Raw genomic sequence first — 20229 nt, 5'->3', positions numbered from 1 at the left:
CACGAATAATGCAAGGACAAAATGATTTGAAGAAAGTGAGTGTAATACGATAAAATACTATGAATAAGTGCATCAAAGTTTAAACGTATATACATATTTACAAATGTAGGGACACTGCCCAGTCCTCAATGTCTGTGGGCCACAGGACCACAACACATAGGCCAAGGCCCCACCTCACTCCTGCAACAACACGGAAAGAACACTGCAGGGGCATCAAGTCGAAAATAGACAGGCACCCCAGGGGGACGGGGAATGGGGGGCACCTCAGCCGGAAGATGGTACAACTCCACTGGTCCTGGAGGGGGCAACATGCCCTGTGCGCTGTCCTGGGGAGTGCAAGGCCACAGTCTCTCAAGTGGGTGGTTTGCCCACTGCTTGGTCCTGGGGAGTGCAAGGCCACGGTCTCTCAAGTGGGTGGCTTACCCACTGCTTGGTCCTGGTGAGCGCAAGGCCACAGTCTGTCAAGTGGGTGGTTTGCCCACTGCTTGGTCCTGGGGAGTGAAAGGCCACAGTCTCTATAGTGGATGGCTTCTTCCACTGGTTCTGGAGAGGGCATTGTGCCCAGTGAGCTTCATCCGGAGAAGGATGGGGTGAGTGGATGGCTTCTCCGCTGGTTCTGGAGCGGGCATTGTGCCTAGTAAGCTTCATCCTGTGGAGGATGGGGTGAGTGGATGGCTTCTTCCACTGGTTCTGGAGGGGGCATTGAGCTCTGTGGTGCAGATCTTGGGGAGTGCAAGGTCACAGTCTCTCACCTGGGTGTCAGACCCACAGGATTTGCAGGGGCCGGCCGCACAACAGCTCATGGATGCAGGACTACACACTGTCAGCTGGCGGTGACGGCTGCTCAGTGGTGGCAGTGGTGCTGGTGGAGGTGCTGGCAGTGGTGGGGGAGGCTCCAGCCCTTCCCCTGCAGCCTCGGACGGCTGCCTGCTCGGGATGATGCTGCTGGCAGTGGTACTGGTGGCAGTGCTAGCAGTGGTGGGGGGAGGCTCCATCCCTTTCCCTGCAGTTGGAAGTGGTGGAGGAGGCTTCAGCCCTTCCCCTGCAGCCTCTGACGGCTGCCCGCTGGGGCTGCTGCTGCTGCTGGCAGTGGTGCTGTTGGTGGTGCTGGCAGTGGTGGGGGGAGGCTCCAGCCCTTCCCTTCAGCCTCGGACGGCTGAACCACCATGGTTGGTGGTGGGGACTCCGAATGAGTCCCAGCACCAGGCCTCCTTTCCTCCCTGGCTGCTGGTGCAGGCCCCTTGCCCTTCCTGTCAGCAACCGGGGATTGCTCCTTGCCCTTCCCTGTAGCTGCCGGAGGTGCCTCCTTGCCCTTTCATAAAACAGTTGGGGATGCCTCCTTGCCCTTCCTTGAAGCAGCTGGGGGTGCCTCCTTAGCCTTCCTTGCAGCACCTGGTGTGGCTGCCTGGTGCCAGTATACTCTCCCACCTGGAGTAGCTGTCGACACTACTGTGGCCGTGGACTGGGTGGCTGAGGTGCTCGCCTGGGTTCTCACTACCCCAGCCCAACGTGAATGATGGGGGAGGGGTGTGGGGGGGAGTGGTAGGGAAGAGGTCAATGGCGGAGAGAAAAAGCTTCTTAGGGACATTGGGGCGCGAAGAGGGTGAATGTTTGGGAGTGGAGGAAGAGGAGGTGGTTGTATGAGGTGTCTGTCTGCTGATTTTGGGTGCAGGTGCATGGGCTGGATGCTGTTGTGAGGTGGATGGCTGTTGGGTGTCCGAGTGTTTGCGTTTATGTGCTTTGGGAGGAGGGGGCACAGATATAGTGGGAGATGACACAGGGGACGTGTGCATGGATGTGAGGGTGGTGACTGCCAGTGAGGGGCGTGTAGTGATAGGCGTGATGGTGGGAGTGGATGAGGATGTAGTGCATGCTGGTGTGAGTGTAGACGCAACTGGGAGGGAGGTGGACGAGGAGGAGGAGGGGGACACAGTGGAGTCAGTGGATGTTGGTATGTCTGCATCTGGATGGTGTTTATGTGAGTGCCTTTGGGATGATGTGTGGTGCTTGTGTTTGCCTGAACCACTCCTGTGTGTTGTCTTGTGTGCATGTTGGTCTGCCTGTATGCTTGGGATAGATTGGGGTTGAGGGTAATGGGATTGGGTAGAGTAAGTTGGAGCGGGAGGCTAGAAACAGGGACAATGACTGCCATCAGAGAGGAGGTCAGAACCTGGATTGATCTCTGTTGGGCCACCGTGACAGTGTGAATGCCTGCCAGGAATGCATTGGTCTGTTGCATGTGGGCTGCCAGTCCCTGGATGGCATTCACAGTGGTTGACTGCCCAACAGAGATGGATCGCAGGTCAATAGCCTCCCCACTCAGGGTAACAGGGCCTGAGGTGCCTGGGGTGAAGGAGATGCCCACCCTCCTGGGTGAGCGGGCACGGGAAACACGCTGAGGGGCTGCTGGGAGGGCGGTGCTGGTACGGGGGTGGCGGCTCTACCTGTAGTTTTCTTTTTTTTTTTTTTACTTTATCGAGAACAACAAAAAACATACACATCCATAAGGTCATCGTTGTGTTCTACAAGTACAATACAAACGGAAGGAACAGTAAGGTCCAGTACCCAAAAGACGTAGAATTCAGCACAGAGGCAAATAGTCTCTATTAACCACAGTCGCATCCAATTCGCATCAATGGGACCTCTGAGCAGGCAATACATGTGAGCTAAAACGACCTGCACATACAATTTACAGGGAACAGAGAGGGAAGAGTAGTATGGAACAAAGAGAGGAAAGAGGAACAGGGCAGCCGCCCGGACGTAAACATGAAGACAACCAATAATAGAATAACATACAGTAAGATATCAGGGAGCATGAAGATAGTGCAATCACTTGGGGAGAAAATTACTGTGCGTGAGTCAATAAGAAAGTCTCCAAAAAGGAGCGCAGGTGGCCCCAAGCTGTACCTGTAGCTGGGGTGGGCACAGAGGTGTCTGCCACCACCATGGAGCTTCCATCAGAGGAGGTATCACTGTACGAACTGTCCCCTCCAGTCTCCGCCGTGGTGCTTCCCTCGCCCTCCGTCCCACTGGTGCTCTCACCATCGGTGGATTCGCCCTCCTGGGCGCTGTGGGATGCAGCTCCCTCCGTCGCCAGTGCCTCTGCTCCTCTCCAGATGATGCTAATGCACATATGGACAGAGTGGCAAAACAAAAAGGAGGGGGAAGAGACAAAGGATACACTTGGTCAATGGCGGCAACAACGCCACCGTTGGTGTACACGACACACACACACACAGGGAACAGTTCTACGCCTTAGGCAATGCACTACCAGTCACAATGCTAGTCACCAGCCCATGGACATGGATACCTAACGGCAATTGCAGCATACCTGAGACCCACAGACCCCATGCCCAGTAGTGGATGCCTACTAGCTTTGTTGGAGGAAGTTTACAACAGACCCTGCCCAACATGGGACCTACCCTGCAATGTCCAGCCTGGCCTACGAGCACCCACATGCCCACATCCCCCACCCGGATACCACCCCACCACGCGCAAGTAGTATATTGCTCAAGCACCCATCTAGCTCCAACACCACCGCCAGTATGCGGGCCATCAGGGGGGTCAGGGTTCGATGGGCACCCCTTCCTCGTTGGGAGGCCATCCCAAGCTGGGCCTCCACCGTCTTCCGTGCCCAGCATCTCAGGTCCTCCCACCGTTTCTGACAGAGGGTGCTCCGCCTGCCGTAGACCCCCAGGGTCCGCACGTCCTTGGCGATGGCACGCCCTATACAGTTTTTCTGATGGGCGCTGACCTGCAGAGAAAAAAACATAGGTAAAGGTATCAGTCAGACCGTCCTGCCTGTTACACTCATGGCCCACCATAGCCTTCACATCCCCTTATGCACAGACATGGACAAACATACATGCAGCACGCTGCCCAGGGCCCTGCCACCAACCCCCCACCCCCCACACAAGGCTTTCACACACAGCACTCCATTTATTTATGCCCCATGCATCATGCTCACAGTGTACTAACCTGTTGGTCTGGAGGCCCATACAGCATTCGGTACTGGGGTAGGACCCCATCCACCAGTCTCTCCAACTCTGCCGCGGTGAAGGCAGGGGCTCTTTCCCCAGTGACACGAGCCATGGTCTGTTCCAGACACAAGTCCCAGCAGCACATGCAGTGTAGGTCCTCTCCTGTTGAAGGTCAGGTGAGTGAACAGATAGAAAATGGCGGTCACACGCGCGGCAGTGCGTACCGTCACCGCCAGCGTACATCACCATTGGCCACTGTAACCCATAGGGCCCAATGATAACCGATGAGGAGTTGCACGGTGGTTCTCGACTGCCTCCCGCAACGCCACACAATGTCAGCAGAATTACATCATTTCCACATGTCCCTCCATACAGGACAGGCGGATGCCATTTCAGGGGGGGGGAGGGGCAGGCCATGGCACCTAACTGCGTCACAGTACACATAAGCACCATTTTGACCTATCCAACAATATATTGTTACAATCACAACATGCAATTCAATTAAGTGAAGTGTTTGGAAATATGAGATACTGACCAGCTGCTCACTGTTTTGCCCCATAGATTGCAACCGATGCGGGTGAAACGGAGATGGAGACATCCCCTTATGTACAGACCCCTGGTGGACTTGGCAACAATGGAGGGCAGGCACATTATCCTCACCTTTAGATTGGACAGGGCCACAATCACAGAGCTGTGTGCCCAATTGGAGCCTGACCTGATATCTGCTATCAGTCACCCCACCGGGATCCCCCTCTTGTGCAAGTCCTATCTGTGCTCCATTTCCTGGCAACTGGCTCCTTCCAAGTGACAGTGGGCTTGGCAGCAGGAATGTCACAGCCAGTGTTCTCAATAGTGCTGACCGGAGTGTTTCGGCCCTGATGAAACACACGTGCAGCTATATCGATTTCCCCCAGGTAGAGGATTTGGCCACAGTGAAAGCTGATTTCTATGCAATGGTACATATCCCCAACATTATTGGGGCAATAGATGGTACACATATTGCATTTGTCCCCCTCCCCCTCCCCCAGAGAAATGAACAGGTGTTCAGAAATCGAAAGAGCTTTCACTCGATGAATGTGCAGATAGTGTGCCTGGTAAACCAGTACATCTCCCATGTCAATGCAAAGTATCCTGGGTCTGTGCATGATGCCTTTAACCTGAGGAATAGCAGCATCCCATACGTGATGGCTCAACTCCAGAGGCACCGGGTGTGGCTAATTGGTGAGCCCTGGTTCCCAGCCAGTGGATGTTGGCATATGGGTGTGGTGTGAGCCCTAAGGGTTAGTGTGTGTCTAACAGGTGTCCCTTGATATTTGCAAGTGATTCTGGTTACCCCACCCTCTCATGGCTACTGACCCCTGTGAGGAATGCCGGGACACAAGGGCAGAGGAACATTACAATGAGGCACATGGGCTAACAAGAAGAATTATAGAGAGGACATTCGACCTCCTGAAGGCAAGGTTTCATTGCCTCCATCTCACAGGTGGTTCCCTGTGCTACTCACCCAAGAAAGTGTGTCAGATCATCGGACATGCTGTATGTTGCACAACCTTGCCTTACGTCGCCAGGTTCCTTTTCTGCAGGGGATGAGGCTGGAGATGGCCATGTGGAAGCAGTGGACCCTGTGGACATTGAAGATGAGGAGGCAGATGATGAGGATGAGGACAACAGAAGTGCAATAATTTGTCAATACTTCCAATGACACACAGGTAAGACACTGTAACTTCACTTTTAATTGACAGTTTTGTGTTTGACATTGTCACTGGTAGGCTAATGTTTCCCACTTCTATGGCCACTCACTGTACCCTTTGGCATCTCTGTTTGCAGATATTTGTGCCCCACTATCGCTCCTGGTGTGTTGACTGCAGCCAACTACAGGTCATTCCTATGTATACATTACTGTACAGTTGTATTGAACTGTTTATACCTTGTTAAACAACTACAAGCTTAAATCATTTGACATACTCCATACTTGTATTTTTTCCAAAGGATGTTTATTTAAGTGCTAATAAGTAGAGGGGGATGTGCAATGGGCTGGGTTGATGGTGGAGGAAAGTCCAGGATAGAGTCCAGTCTATGTGGATCACAGGTGCATTGTCCAAGGGGGCATAGGAAGTGGAGCAATGGCAGTTCAAGGTGGACAGGGTGACCGGGTGGGACACAAGGGTGACTTTCAGTAGAGTCTTATTTCCTGGGGGGGGGTCTTGGCAATGGTCTCTGGCTTCTGCCTGGATCGCAGGGAACGTTTGCGGGGTGGTTCTCCTCTGCATGGGGATGGGTGCTGGTGGCCTGTTGTACCTGTGGTGGGGCCTCCTGTCCACTAGCAGCAGCGGAGGTAGAGGGCGGTTCATCGGTTTGGCTAGTGGTAGGGGCCCGGTGGTGTGCCACTGCCTCCCTCATAGTATTGACCCTGCCTGCCAGCACCCCTGCAATGGTGACCAGGGTGGTGTTTATGCCTTTCAAGTCCTCCCTGATCCCTAGGTACTGTCCCTCCTGCAGCCGCTGGTTCTCCTGCATTTTGTCCAGTATCTGGCCCATCGTCTCTTGGGAACGGTGGTATGCTCCCAGGATATTGGTGACTGCCTCATGTAGAGTTGGTTCCCATGGGCCTGTCCTCCCCCTGTCGCACAGCAGACCTCTCAGCTTCCCTGTTGTCCTGTGCCTCTGTCCCCTGAACCGTGTGTCCACTGCCACTGACCCCGGGTCCCTGATCGTCCTGTGTTTGTGGTTGTGGCCTGAGGTCCCTGTAGTGGTGGACACACTGCTGATTGACGTGTCCTGGGGACAGAGGTATGGGCCCGCTGGGTGGGTACAGTGGTGGTGTTTCCTGAGGGGGAGGCTCTGTGGTGGTATGGGACTCTGCCTGGGTAACCGACTGTCCGGAGATACCTGATGGGCCAGGTTGGTCATCCAGATCCAGGCGTCCAGAGCTGCTGTCATCACTGTGGGCCTCTTCTGGGGGGGACTGGATGTTGCTGGCACCTCCTCTCCGGTGACGTTGGCTGGGGGACCTGTGGGGATGTAAATGCAGGGTTATTGTTTCTGCATGTGACATCTTGTGCAAGGGTGTGTTGCCCTCTAAGGTTCTTTTTGCCCTGGCAGCTTTGCCTTGTGTGATTTGTTATTTGGTGGGTGAGCTGTTTCCCTCTAGTGTGCATGCTTTAGTGATAGGTGTCCATGCAGGTCTGTGATGGGTGTCCATGCATTGGTGTTGCATGCTTGTTTGGTATTGGGATGGTGGGTTGTGATGGTGGGGTGTGTGGGAGGTGGTGGAGTGATGGGAGTGAGGGTAAGGGTAGGGGTATGTGGTGGCATGCAGGTAGGGGGGGTGATAGTAATAGAGATTAGACTTACCAGACTCCAGTCCTCCACCTACTCCTGCCAGGCCTTCAGGATGCATGATTGCCAAGACTTGCTCCTCCCATGTTGTTAGTTGTGGGGGAGGAAGTGGAGGTCCACCTCAAGTCCTAGCTAGTCGGTGTCTTGCTGCCACGGAACACACCTTTCCCTGTAGGTCGTTCCATCTCTTTCTGATGTTATCCCTTGTTCTGGGGTGCTGTCCCACGGCGTTGACCCTGTCCACTATTCTCCACCATAGCTCCATCTTCCTAGCAATGGATGTCTGCTGCACCTGTGATCCGAATAGCTGTGGCTCTACCCGGATGATTTCCTCCACCATAACCCTTAGCTCCTCCTCTGATAACCTGGGGTGTTGTTGTGGTGCCATAGGTGTAGTGTGAGTGGTGTGGTGAAGGGTGTGTAGGGTGATGTATTGGGGTGTGTGATGTAAGGTGCGTGGATGGTGTATAGGTGATGGTGGTGTGTGGCTGTGGTCTTGTCTGTGGTCTTGCTATCTCTCTTGTGGCACTTGTTTGTATTCGTAAAGGGTTGTGGGTAATGTGGATGTGCGTTTTATAGTTGTATGGGTGTGTTGTGTGAATGGGTGTCAGATGTGTGTAGTTTGAATTGTCCAATGTGGTGGTGTTTTGTATGTGTGTGTGTATTTTGAGCGGTCGGTATGTACCACCAATGGTTTACCGCCATTGAATGCCCGCCGTACTAACTTGTGGGTCATAATGTTGTGGTCGTAGTTCTGTTGGCGTAACGGTGTGGGTTTGGATACCGCCATTTTTTTGACCGACCTTTGGGCTGGCAGACTTGTGTTTGTGGCTGTATAGTGACGGATTGCTATGTGTGTGTCATAATATGGGTAGCAGTGATCCGTGATGGTATGTTGGCGCAGTCAGCATGGCGGTAGGCGGTACTTACCGCAAATGTCATAATGAGGGCCTTAGGCTGTTACCGCGTTTAAAATTGTAACAGCAGTAGGCCAACTAGTAAAGGGTGAAGCCTTTGGGTTGGATGAAATTCGTTTGGAAATCTGCAAGATTTTCTTACTATTTCTAACACCAGTCCTTCAAGATCTTTTTAATTCCTTTGACTCTCTGGGCAGGGTGCCATGATTTTGAGGTGAAACTAATGTTGTCATCTTCCCCAAAAAGGGGAAGAATCCCTGCACTGTGGTTTCTATCAGCCATTATCTCTGATTAATGTAGACTCGAAGATTTATACTCTGATGTTGACCAATCGGTTATCCACAGTGATCTCTGATTTGGTTGATCATAATCAGCATGGTTTTATTATACATGATACTTGACATGATACAACCTCACATATCAACATTGCACTAACAGCCGAGGAGGTAGGCTCGCTTGCAGGGTCTCCTGTGGGATTGATTATGCTAGATGCTGAAAAGGCATTTGATTGGGTCTCTTGGCAGTTTCTTTGGGCAGTTCTGAGAACCTCTGACTTTGGTCTTGGGTTTATATTGCAGGTGCAGCAATTGTATATGGGCCTGAAGTCCCGGCTTCTCAGTGTTTGCACCCTTTCAGTTTCTTATTGAAATTACCAGAGGCACCTGGCGTTATAGCATATAGCATCTCCAGCTACCCCGGGACAGAGGTGGTATGTCTTTACCGGCTATACAGATGTATGGTTTTGCCGCTTTCTTCCAATCTTCCTTGAGTACTTGCTCTGGGGAGATTCTATTGTGTTATGTACAGGTATTATCAACACTGTGTACTCTAAGAGGACAAGTTTGAAGAGTCTGTTGGTCTACCATCAAATCTGAAATTATTAAAAAAATATATATATTTATATTTTCTGGCACCACCTTTTATAATCAATATAATTATCTGGGCATTAATGCGAATATGCCACAGCTGGTCCATTATAGTTTTCTATAGTGTTGGGTGGACTCTAAACATTTTACTCTGGGACAATTGTATGAAGGTGTTACACTTTTATCTTATGAGACATTTCAGCAGCAATTTTCCCTTCCCTGTAGTTTTTTTTTTTTTAGGTACTTAGAACTCTGGTATTTGGTACTCTTCTGTGTTATGAATTTCTACATCGTAATGCTTTTCCAATAAAAAAAAAAAAAAAAAACAATTACAGATGTGCCTTCCATGGTCATTAGCTTTAAACCAGAATAATCTGAGCCTCTGGTCCTGCTATCAAATAAAACATTTTCTAGCTTTTTTGACAAGAATGTTCTATACTATTAAGGACACAGAGACATATATTATACCACCATTTTATGCAGATTAATTCACTCTAACACATATTATTATATTTATGGCTTAAAAAGTTGTTTCATTTAAAATAACATGACATTGTATTATGTCATGTGGTTCCATTTCTTACCCTCCATGTAGTAATCCGTATGTAGTGTTGTGCTCCAAAGAAAGAGTCAGTCAGGTATGGCTGGCTATGGGTGTTGTAGTTTGTCTACCATTGCACCAAAGAAATTGTAGTTCATTAAGATTTGTTACTTTGGTGCTGTGGAGTTTTAGAACAGAAAGAGAAGCATTAACTTTACTTCCTTGTTCGTAACCGGACCGAACATATTTGTTCACGGAAGCTATTTTTTTTTTTCTTGTAGTTTTGAAAAATACGTTTTATATCACATCAATGCCAGAATATATGAGTGCACAACACAATAGTACTGAAGCGTTCAATACCATTTATTGTGGTGTCATGGCCAGTGCAGTTCTCCTTTAAAGATGTTCTTTCGAGGTCCACAATTAATTATTTTTTTCCAAGCTAAAAATTATTCCTGCTTATGTTTATGAACTTAAATATCCTTGCTATACTGTTGCTTTAAAGGGATTGTTTACATAAAATATGTACTCACAGTCTAGTGTTTAGCAATGGACTGTATTTACTGCATACAAAGACACAGATCATAGTGAATTTTACCTAAGAATTTATCTCCAATGCTTCTTTTTTTTTATTCCCGAAATAATCCAGGCGTTCTAGTAGGCCACCATACAAGATGTTGGAAATGGGAATTTAGACTCCAGTTTTTGCTTTTGTCTCATTGTGATTTATTTTTTCTATAGTAGTTCTTTTCTAGCTTTAGACTAAACATTACACGGGAGGGCGTGGCCAAGATGGCGGTGTGAGCGGACACGTCTTGGAGCGCTCCGCCGACCGGGCCTAGAGAATCAGCGTAACGGTCCCGGGCCCCATTGTTTTGAGCATCCCGAGTGTTCTGGTGTGTTGTTGGTACACGGGGACCGAGCCGCGCGCCCTCGAGCTCAGGCGTTGCCGGTGAGGGAGCTGTGTCTGATCGGGCTGCCGGAGGAGCCTGGGGTGCATGTGGTCGGTGCTGGCTGCCGGGCTGGGCCTCTGGCTCCCGCGAGTCGGAGAGAGGCGCTGACAGGTGGAATCGGGCCCGGCGACTGCAGTGGCAGGGAGAGGCCCGAAGATTGGAGCTCGGCGACACACACCGGGCCATGGAGGTAACAGGACAGGTGGCGGAGTAGGCAGCGTGTGGCAGCATTGCATTGCTCTGGGCCCTCGGAGAGCCTGAGGGTCCCAGGAGTGGCCTGGTGGGGTTCTGGGGAGACGAGGCGGGGGAAGCTGGATCCCCCTGCCCCCTATTGAAGTGGTTGGCCCGTAGCCCTTGAAAACGGGGAGTGCAGGGCTGCAGCAGGAGAGAGGGGCTTGGCTGGACTGGTCAGCCCACGGCGGGGTGACAGAGGGGCGGCCGGGAGCTGTCCTTACACGAGAGCCGGAGTGGGAGCCTTACTAGGAGTCAAGAGAGGTGATGGCATCCACCAAACCTAAGAGGGATCAGTCGGTTAGGGAGATGCTGACGAGATCTCACCCATCGCAGGGCAAGCACGCCGAGGCTGCTGCCCAGACGCGGGGGCTTGAAGAAAAGGGAGATGCGGAGGATGACAGGGCAGCCCCGGTCACGAAGGGCTTCCTCACCTCCTTGTTCATCTCTCTGAGGATGGATCTGCAGGAGCTCCGAAAGGATATCTCCCAGGAGATGCAGGAACTACGCGCTGATATTACCTCGTTGGGGAAAGAGTGTCCAGTATAGAGAAAAACGCGATCTCCAGAGGTGATGAAGTCGGACAACTTCAACAGGAGATTATTTGCCTGCGCGAACACCAGGAGCAATTGCAGATCGCGACCGAGGACTTAGAAAATCGCTCCAGACGCCATAATATACGCATTAGAGGGGCTCCTCGTGGGGCTGAGGGAGATGACATTAGAGAGTTTGTTACGGCTTTGTTTCGCTCACTCCTAGGCCCAGAAGGCAAGCAAGAGATCACATTGGATCGGGTCCACAGAGCGGGCCAGCCGGGGCCGCTGGAGCACGCCCCCTGACATCTTAGCGTGTGCCCACAATTTTACGACCAAAGAAGATATTCTCCGAAAGGCGCGAAATCTGCCTCAGATCCAGTTTAGGGGCACAGCTTGCAGCTCTATCAGGACCTCTCTATGCTTACACTGCAGAGGCATAGAGAACTCAAGCCCATCACAGACTATCTCTGGGCCAACTCCACACCTTAAAATTGGGGTCACCCCTTCCGACTCTTGTTCCAGTGGGGGGAACCAGACGCGACAAGTGAAATCGCTTCAGGAGGCCCGCTGGATTCTAAACCTGGATGAGACGAGCAAAGGGCGATGTTCCCTGGATGGCGTCGAAAGGAACGTAAACGGAAGCCACCGCGGCCATCATCCACGGAGAGAGCTCTTGAGAGACAATCTGTATTGAATAGTATTACTGCCAGTGCCAGCTCATAGATACTGATTGCTGCCGGAAGATGATGGAGATGCCCGGGGGCCGTTCTGGGAGAATGAGGTGAAAAGTGCTGGAGCAGGGCCTGGGCGGCGGGGGCTCTGGATGCCACGACCTCTGCTTGGAGCCTCTCTTCTTCGTGGACTTCCTGTAGAGGACTTGACTGTTGTCTGATGTGCACCTGTTGTGCCTTTTTGTTAAGTTACAATATGCTCCCCCCGCAGGAATCACACTGTTACTGGGGCCTCCAAAGTCCCACGTGTTTGCTCCACCTAGGGCTGTCCATGAACCCAGATCCCTTGCAGGGGTAGGCTGCTACTGCTTTCCGCCCGCATCCACACACCTGATATTTAAATGCCTAAGCCTCAACGTCCGGGGCCATAATAATCCCTTGAAGAGGCTGGCGATCCTCTCTTTTCTGGAGCGCTCCGAGAGCCATATTTGCCTGCTACAGGATACACACTTGCTGGCTAAAGACACGTATCGTATGCGATCTAAATGGTTCCCCCGGCAGTACTGGTCCTCAGGTCCTACTAAACAAGGGGGTGTCGATTTTGGTTTCTAGATCATTCCCTGGGGGAATTCATTGCTAAGCTTCATGAGGTTAAGGGCAGGTACCTGGCCTTTAGAGTGCGAATAGACTCATTCCATTTCACAATAGCAACTATATACGCACCTAACACTCAACAAGAAACATTCATGAAACAGGCTTTATCTTCGACGTTCACGACCCCTGACAGAGCTATACTTGTGGGTGGGGACTTTAATCTTGTCATGGATAATGATCTCGACAGATCGGGCATCGACACAAGCAGACGTGGGCTCTTACTCCTGCTGGACTGCAGTGGCTTGCAGACTGTGATCTAGAAGATATCTGGCGGAAGGCTCATCCGAACCTTTGAGACTACTCGTTTTACTCGGCTGCCACAAAAACGTACACATGCATAAACTATTTCCTGGCCTCTTTGGAGTTCCGATCCCGGGTCCAGGAGACCATGATAGAGCATGGAGCTCTAGCGGACCATGCCCCTATAACTCTTGACAGCCCAACTCAGCCGAGCCCGGGTCCTGGTTGGCGCTTTCGGGACACAATCTTGCAGTCCTGAGATACTGTAGACGGTGTGTGACAGGCGATCATAGACTACCTTAGTCGGAATGATAATGGGCTAACCAGTTTGGAGACACTCTGGGAGGCGCTCAAGGTAGTCATACGTGGAGAGGCGATCTTGATCTCGGCAAAAGAAAACAAGGCCCGGAGGGACCAGAGAGCGCTGTTGGAGCAAAAGGTGGCTGCACTGGAGTGCTCTCATAAGCACACCCGTGCTCCCAGAGTCTGGAGGGAACTAGAGGAAATGCAGCTGTAAAGATTGGACTGGGATCTGGCAGAGTATGCTTTAGCACGGCTCAAACATAAATATTACATCAGGGGCAACCACTGCGGGAAACTTCTGGCCCACAAACTGAGGGCTCAGCGTCACGCCAGCACCATAAAGATGGTGTGTTCCCCTCCCTAAGGGAGGCGCGCATGGATACGCAAATTGCGGAAGCATTCTCTGACTTCTACAGGGAGCTATATGCGGCAGACTCAGCGATTGCCCTTGACCCCTCTTCTTACCTTACTGATTGAACAGTTACCCCACTGAGGGAACAGGATGCAGCTCTCCTTGACCAACCCATCAGGATAGAGGAGGTGATCTCGGCTATCTCCCATCTTACAGTCAGGAAGTCGCCTGGTCAGGATGGCTACACCCCGCTTTTCTATAAAACCTTCTGTCCGGAACTAGCCCCAATACTCACACGGCTCTTCAACTCTTTCACAGAGACCAAGGCCCTTGCTCCCAGTATGCTCGATGCGATCATCACAGTCATCCACAAACCTGGGAAGGACACGGAGAAATGTGGATCACACCGACCCATCTCACTTCTAAATATAGATGCCAAGCTGTTCACTGGCATCCTAGCACAGCGCTTCAACCCCTACATGCCCGGGCTTATTGACCTGGATCAGGCAGGTTTTATACCCCATCGACAATGTGGGGATCACATGCAGCGACTCTTACATCTGATAGACAAAATGCACAGATCCCAAAAGGAGGCACTCCTCCTTACCATTGACGCGGAGAAGGCGTTTGACAGGGTGCACTGGCCTTATCTCTTCTGGCTGTTGGAGCGCTTTGGGGTTGGACCAACGCTCCTGACCTGGATAAAACGTGTATAGCGAGAGCCCAGGGCAGCGGAGTCAATGGAACACAGTCGTTGCCGTTTCCGATAAGACGAGGAACGAGATCGGGTTGCCTGCTCTGCCCACTCCTATTCGCTCTCTACATGGAGCCCCTGGCACAAAGACTATGAGCCGATCCCCGTATTACTGGCATTAAATTAGGGGGCGACTACCATATTATAAGTCTATACGCTGATGATGTGATCCTCACTCTGGCAGAGCCCCTGGTCTCGCTCCCAGTGCTTACAGACGCCTTATGCACATTTGTTACTGGGTTCAAAGTGAATGCACAGAAATCTCAAATCCTAAACTTGTCGGTCCTCCCTGAACACAAGGAGGAACTGCGCTCCAGATTCCCTTTTGTCTGGACATCATCGCACGTCCCGTAACTTGGCATAGTCCTAGCAACGATGGCTGTAAAGACAGCTTATATGAATTATGCCTCCCTCTCGAGGGAGATATTAAAAGACTTGGAGATATGGGGGAAGCATGAACTATCTTGGTTCGGCAGGGTCGCTGCACTCAAAATGACAATTCTGCCACGCATACTCTATTTGTTTCAGACACTTCCCCTTGCTCCGTTGCCCAACACCATAGCTTTACTTCAGACGGCGATTGTAAAATTTATATGGGACTGGACACCTGCACACATATCGCGGCACACACTATACCTTCCTAAAGCAGAAGGGGGGCTGGCGGTTCCCTGCCTGCTGAAGTATTACCAGGCAGCTCAGTTGCGTTTCATACTGGAGTGGAGCCGCCCGTTTACCGAGTAACACTGGTGCTTTATGGACCAGGCGGTTGCGGGGTCCCATATCTGGAAGGAACCTTGGCTGCAGCGCACACATAGAGTGATAGGGCTCTACTCTTCACCTAACACTGGCGTGACTCTCGGGGTGTGGGACGCAGTGGCGACCAGATATGGCCTGATGACCTTCCCCTCCCCATGACGCCGATCTGCACGAATCTTGACTTCGCCCCCGGCCTGAAATCAGGGCTTTCAACAATTGCATGATGGGGGTTGCAGAAGGGTGGGGAGCCTATTTGACACAGATGGTATTATCCGCTTTGATCGGCTGAGAGGCATACGGATTAACTGAGGTAGACAGATTGACATACTACCAGGTCAGATACTGGGCACTCCAACCAGCGGTCAAGCCCTTAGTAGCTAGAACACTCACAGCATTTGAGAAATGGTTACTGGTGAAAAAAGACGACAAGCGGCTGATTTCGGAAATCTATAAGCACCTCCAAGTAGCCGCACCATCCTCCAAAACTAAAGGGCAGGAAAGGTGGGAGGGCGAGGTGGAGAGGGACCTGACAGAGGAGGAGTGGGAGAGAATACACTTCAGGGCACACCACACAGCTCACAACATAACAGGGGCTGAAACAGCCTATAAGATAGCAACATACTGGTCCTATACCCTGCGAGGATACACGCGTGGGACCCCACTAAATCTGGGCTCCGCTGGAGGGGATGCGGAAACACAGGCACACTCATTCACTTGCTGTGGCACTGTCCTAAGCTGAAAATATATTGGAATAGCATCCTCGATGAAATAGAGTATTCCACACAGAGATCCCAGGCTTCCAACGTATACTATTCTGGGCCTGCCCAACCCTCTCACCTTTCCCCTCCGCTCCATGAGGGAAAGGCAGATTGCCCTTGCCCTCAACGCGGCACACCAGACAATCCTAGCTCTGTGGGGCACGGACAGGGTTCCGAGCTACACTTCATGGCTCCATAAACTCTGGTTCATCCTAGCGATGGAGAAACTATCATTGGTGGTCAGCCAGAGAGCAGAAGAAACGCCCACATTGTGGAGACCCTTTAAACAGATTCTGTCCACTGAATTCACCAAACACACTTGTCCTGCATACTTAAAGACCCTGCGACTGCTGCAAGAGGCGTGACCCTTACGGGGACGGCCAAACTCCTCGGGGTGGGCTCTGGGTCCTGGGCCCTAGCAGACAGTGGGGCTGAGCGCCTGAGGGGGCGAAGGGAGGAGATATCGCTGACTGATGAATGTGGGGAGCTATGTTGCTTTATCGTGTTTTTCTTTTTATTGATTTTTCTTTTTCTTCTTTTTCGTTTGTTTTCTTCTTCCTTTCGATAACTGTTCTTGTTCATTGTTGACTGTTGATAGTATGGTAGTAATGCATTCCATAACAACACTCTCTGCCAGATCCCTTCTTAGACTGAGTGAAAGGTGGATCATTTACGCTGCCGGCTGATGAGGTTGTAGGCGCACAGCTGTGTAATTTGTTTCTTACATCCCAAATTTCATTAAACGGATTTGATCCATAAACATTACACGGACAGTACTGCCTTTTCTGAATTAAGTCAGGTGGTATAGAATTGTAATTAGGAAATGCGCTAGATGCTAACTTTAAAGTTTTGCTTCCTGGCTATACTTATCTTGTTTGATATTGCTATTTCCTTTAGTTAGGTATTGCTTTTATAAACATTGCTTAGTGAAATAGCTGCTATTTATTTTAATCCCATTAGGATTTTAACTTTTATTCTGTGACTTTTTTTTTATTTTTATTTTTTTTTTATTTTTTTACTTTATAACATGATTCAATATTTGATCTGCATGCTATGTTAATTTTAGTGGATCTTGCAAGAACCAAGATAAATGTGATACATAAGAAGTAATATCACAGTGTTTGTGTGGGTGTGCAATATTCATGCTATTCTTCTCTCTTTTTTACAGCCAGTTCAATCATAGGAATTATATTTATTAAGGAAAAATGGAAGCCAAAGGAATTTTTTAGTAAGTATGTAACGTGAATGCATTTAAAACTGTATTCAGTGTTAGTTACTTGGCACTTGTTAACGCCTATGTGAAAGGCATGCCAGGTTATCTGAGGTAACTGGGGAGTATCTGGACATTTAGCTGTCTGGTGAAACATGAGTTTTCAATTATGCCACCATGTATACTTGAATTGGTGATTTCTGTTCAGGCTACAGGAACAATGTTTGACTGGCAAACAGAGAGAAACAAACACCTATTTTCATCCATGTTTATAACAGCTCATTAGAGGGCCTCTACATTCATGAGGAAAGATGCATTATGTAAGCTTCATCTTAGAAGTCCTGGCCTCCATGGTCATTTGCCCCTCAGGCTTTTAGTGCAATGGTCACTTTCCTTACTAAAGTGTCTAACTTGTACAAGTACTCAGCCCTCTACAGAGTAGTAGTCGGCGGTGCTTACTTGCAACGAGCAACCCTAGGGAATTGGTGAGCTACTTCAGGCTCCATATATGATGGCGATGAACTCTCAAGGTGAACATTTTGTAACTTCCACTGCATGCCATACCTGGGACAGACAGGTGGGATTCGTTGGAGTGGAAAGGAAGGAGCCACACATGGGCCACGTATCACTCCATTTTAATTTCAAACTGGGACTCATACATAGCTTGTCATCATAAATTGTCAATGCACCTCAGCTCTGCTTTACAAAGTCCTCTGCAGCACATTTTCCATGACCGCCCCAACCCAACCCCTGCCCTCTTATAGTTCTGACCCCTGATGTTCTAGGACTGAGATGCCAGATAGTTCACCTAATGCACTCTAATTCTTAAGCCTTCCCATCAGTCCATTGATGTATATTTCAATTGTGATACTAAATTATTCCTTTCTGTGCATTCCCATATATATTTAGGGTTTGCTGTACTTTTCAGTTGGAGGCTGAGCCTGTATGTTTATTTTGCATCTCTTTAGCTGTCTCATTTTGCTAACCAAGGCACCTTGTATTATTCCTTTGTTGATATCCATTATTGCCCTGGCAATACTTCTCATTCTCTTCATACACCTTTCAGCACCTGGCCTACAGCACTTTTGCTGTTACTTCGCCTCACCCTTCAAAGCTACATTGCACCACAATCTGACCTAATGCATATGTACCCACATGGGAACACGCACACCCTTTTTTTACTCACAGCCTTCACTTACTGTCCTCGCACTCAGACTTTGATATGACAAGGCACCTGAATTCTGACCTAATAGATAGAACTTGCATGATATTCCAGCACTAAGCTATGTAATTTTCAGGTTTCATATTCTGCACAATGGCAAATGTAGCTGGTTGTTTGAAGAACCTCTCCATGACCGGAGACACTAGCAAGCGTATGAGAAATAACTGTGCCTCTGTTCAGTTTAAGTGATTTAAAATAAACCACTAAAGGTGCCAACAATCTGGATAACTTGTATAATATTGTACAAATCAAAACCACTTATGGCATACAGCCACCTGAGCTAATATTCAGTGATAATATCAGTAAATATAAATATTTGCTGTTTTACAAATGTTGCGTGGCACACTTTAAGGACTCTACATCAGCATTAACATGAAACATATACTTTGAGACTTTTCATGATCTCCTTCCGACGTGTGTCCTTTTGCATGATACTGATGATACACACGTAATCTTTAAATTGGCAGGTTTTGAACATTTGGACCCAAAGGACGCCATCAGAAACCAGATCCACATAACAAGAAGCAGCTCATTGACAGTGAAACCCAAAACATGCATGTTTGTTTCAGAATGTAACTAACTGTAACTACTGGAAAGGGCTGTCCCAGTCACACTCAGAAAAAACTCAGTAAAAATCAGTCTTGAGAACATTACGTTGCGTGGTCCATTATGAGTTGCCAGTCTGGATTTGTCTTGAATTGGTGAGGCTACGCAAAATAATCTTTCATTCCAGAGCCAAGATTTATTACTGTCATGTCCTCTTCTCACCCTAAGAAAACGTGTTTGTTAAACCACAACTGAACTCTACACAGGAGCACTCTAAGTCTTATTGATGTTAAAATTGTTATACTTGCTTTTCGAAGTTGAATTGATTTCAAATTAAAAATAAATATTCCATACACTCCTTAATTTATAGGAACAGTGGAAAGGAGCTGTTTCACAGCTTTGGAATAAACTTCATTTTTTATGCACGGATGAACTTGACGACATGAAGAGCTTTAGAAAAACTCCATCCACACTTGAATATCTAAAACTTAACCACACCACTTAATCAGTAGGAAATAAAATTTCCAGGCTGAAAGGTACCTTAGTTTCTGATGATGGCTACAAAGGCAAAAATAAAAGTTGTTATTGTCCATTGCTTGATGTAGAAGTATTACATTTGTATGTACAATTCTCAGTCTGGGTCAATGAGCCTACTTTTATCTTAAATTCACCCTATGGATAAAGGTTAAGTCAGTTGGTAGCACAAAAGAACTCCATCTGCATAATAACATTAAAATATTTTTTCAGATCCTTTTTATTGAGCGTTACACCAGCTTTAAGATCCTTCGGACACCAACATTATCAGTACATTGTAAACAGAAAAATCAAAATTGCAAAACCTTCTCCTTTACACCGTGTGATCGAACCCAACTTTATTCCCCTCCTATCTCTTCCATTTTCCCCAATCTGGGGCCTTTTACATTCACTTTTTCAATCACTCTCTTTTTCATGCCACTCCACAGATGTGCCAAAGGTTAAGGTGAGCAGGATGTATACGTTAGGGGGAAACAGTCGAGACATGTCCATAGACGTCTCTGTGGTACATCTAGATATTAATGGATCATACAATCTGCAAAGCACAATCCTCTCTGTAGCTACCCCTTATAACTAGCTTGAAATATCACCATGAATGACACAAAATATAGCTAATCATAACTTCATTGTTTAAGTAACACATAATAACACTTAATATTGAAGAATTAACTGTTCATCTGCATGCAGTCGTCCATTCCATTGTTTTGTGTGGCTTGGCTGATTGAATTGCTGATCTCGTTGTTCGGATTCTGCTGCACGTATGAAATTAGTACTGTATTAAGCAAATGTTTAATATTCACTTTACAAAGAAACACATCTATCATTTTCATCATTGGACTTGCATGTTTATTAACAAACTAACTGCA

The 20229-nt window shown here is 48.9% G+C and overlaps 1 protein-coding gene across 3 annotated transcripts in view; it reads left to right on the top strand.

Annotated features, from left to right (window-relative positions):
- NIPAL3 (NIPA like domain containing 3) overlaps nt 1–20229 on the top strand; it is a 90545-nt gene that overhangs the window by 37458 nt on the left and 32858 nt on the right. For all 3 annotated transcript variants that reach the window (XM_069223943.1, XM_069223941.1, XM_069223942.1), the window contains one exon: nt 17020–17079. In XM_069223943.1, the coding sequence (XP_069080044.1) occupies nt 17020–17079 (60 nt within the window). The remainder of the gene's footprint in view (nt 1–17019; nt 17080–20229) is intronic.

Source organism: Pleurodeles waltl, chromosome 3_1, assembly GCF_031143425.1.
Source record: "Pleurodeles waltl isolate 20211129_DDA chromosome 3_1, aPleWal1.hap1.20221129, whole genome shotgun sequence".
In the NCBI taxonomy this organism is placed as follows: domain Eukaryota; kingdom Metazoa; phylum Chordata; class Amphibia; order Caudata; family Salamandridae; genus Pleurodeles; species Pleurodeles waltl.
This window is presented reverse-complemented; position numbering and strand designations above follow the sequence as displayed.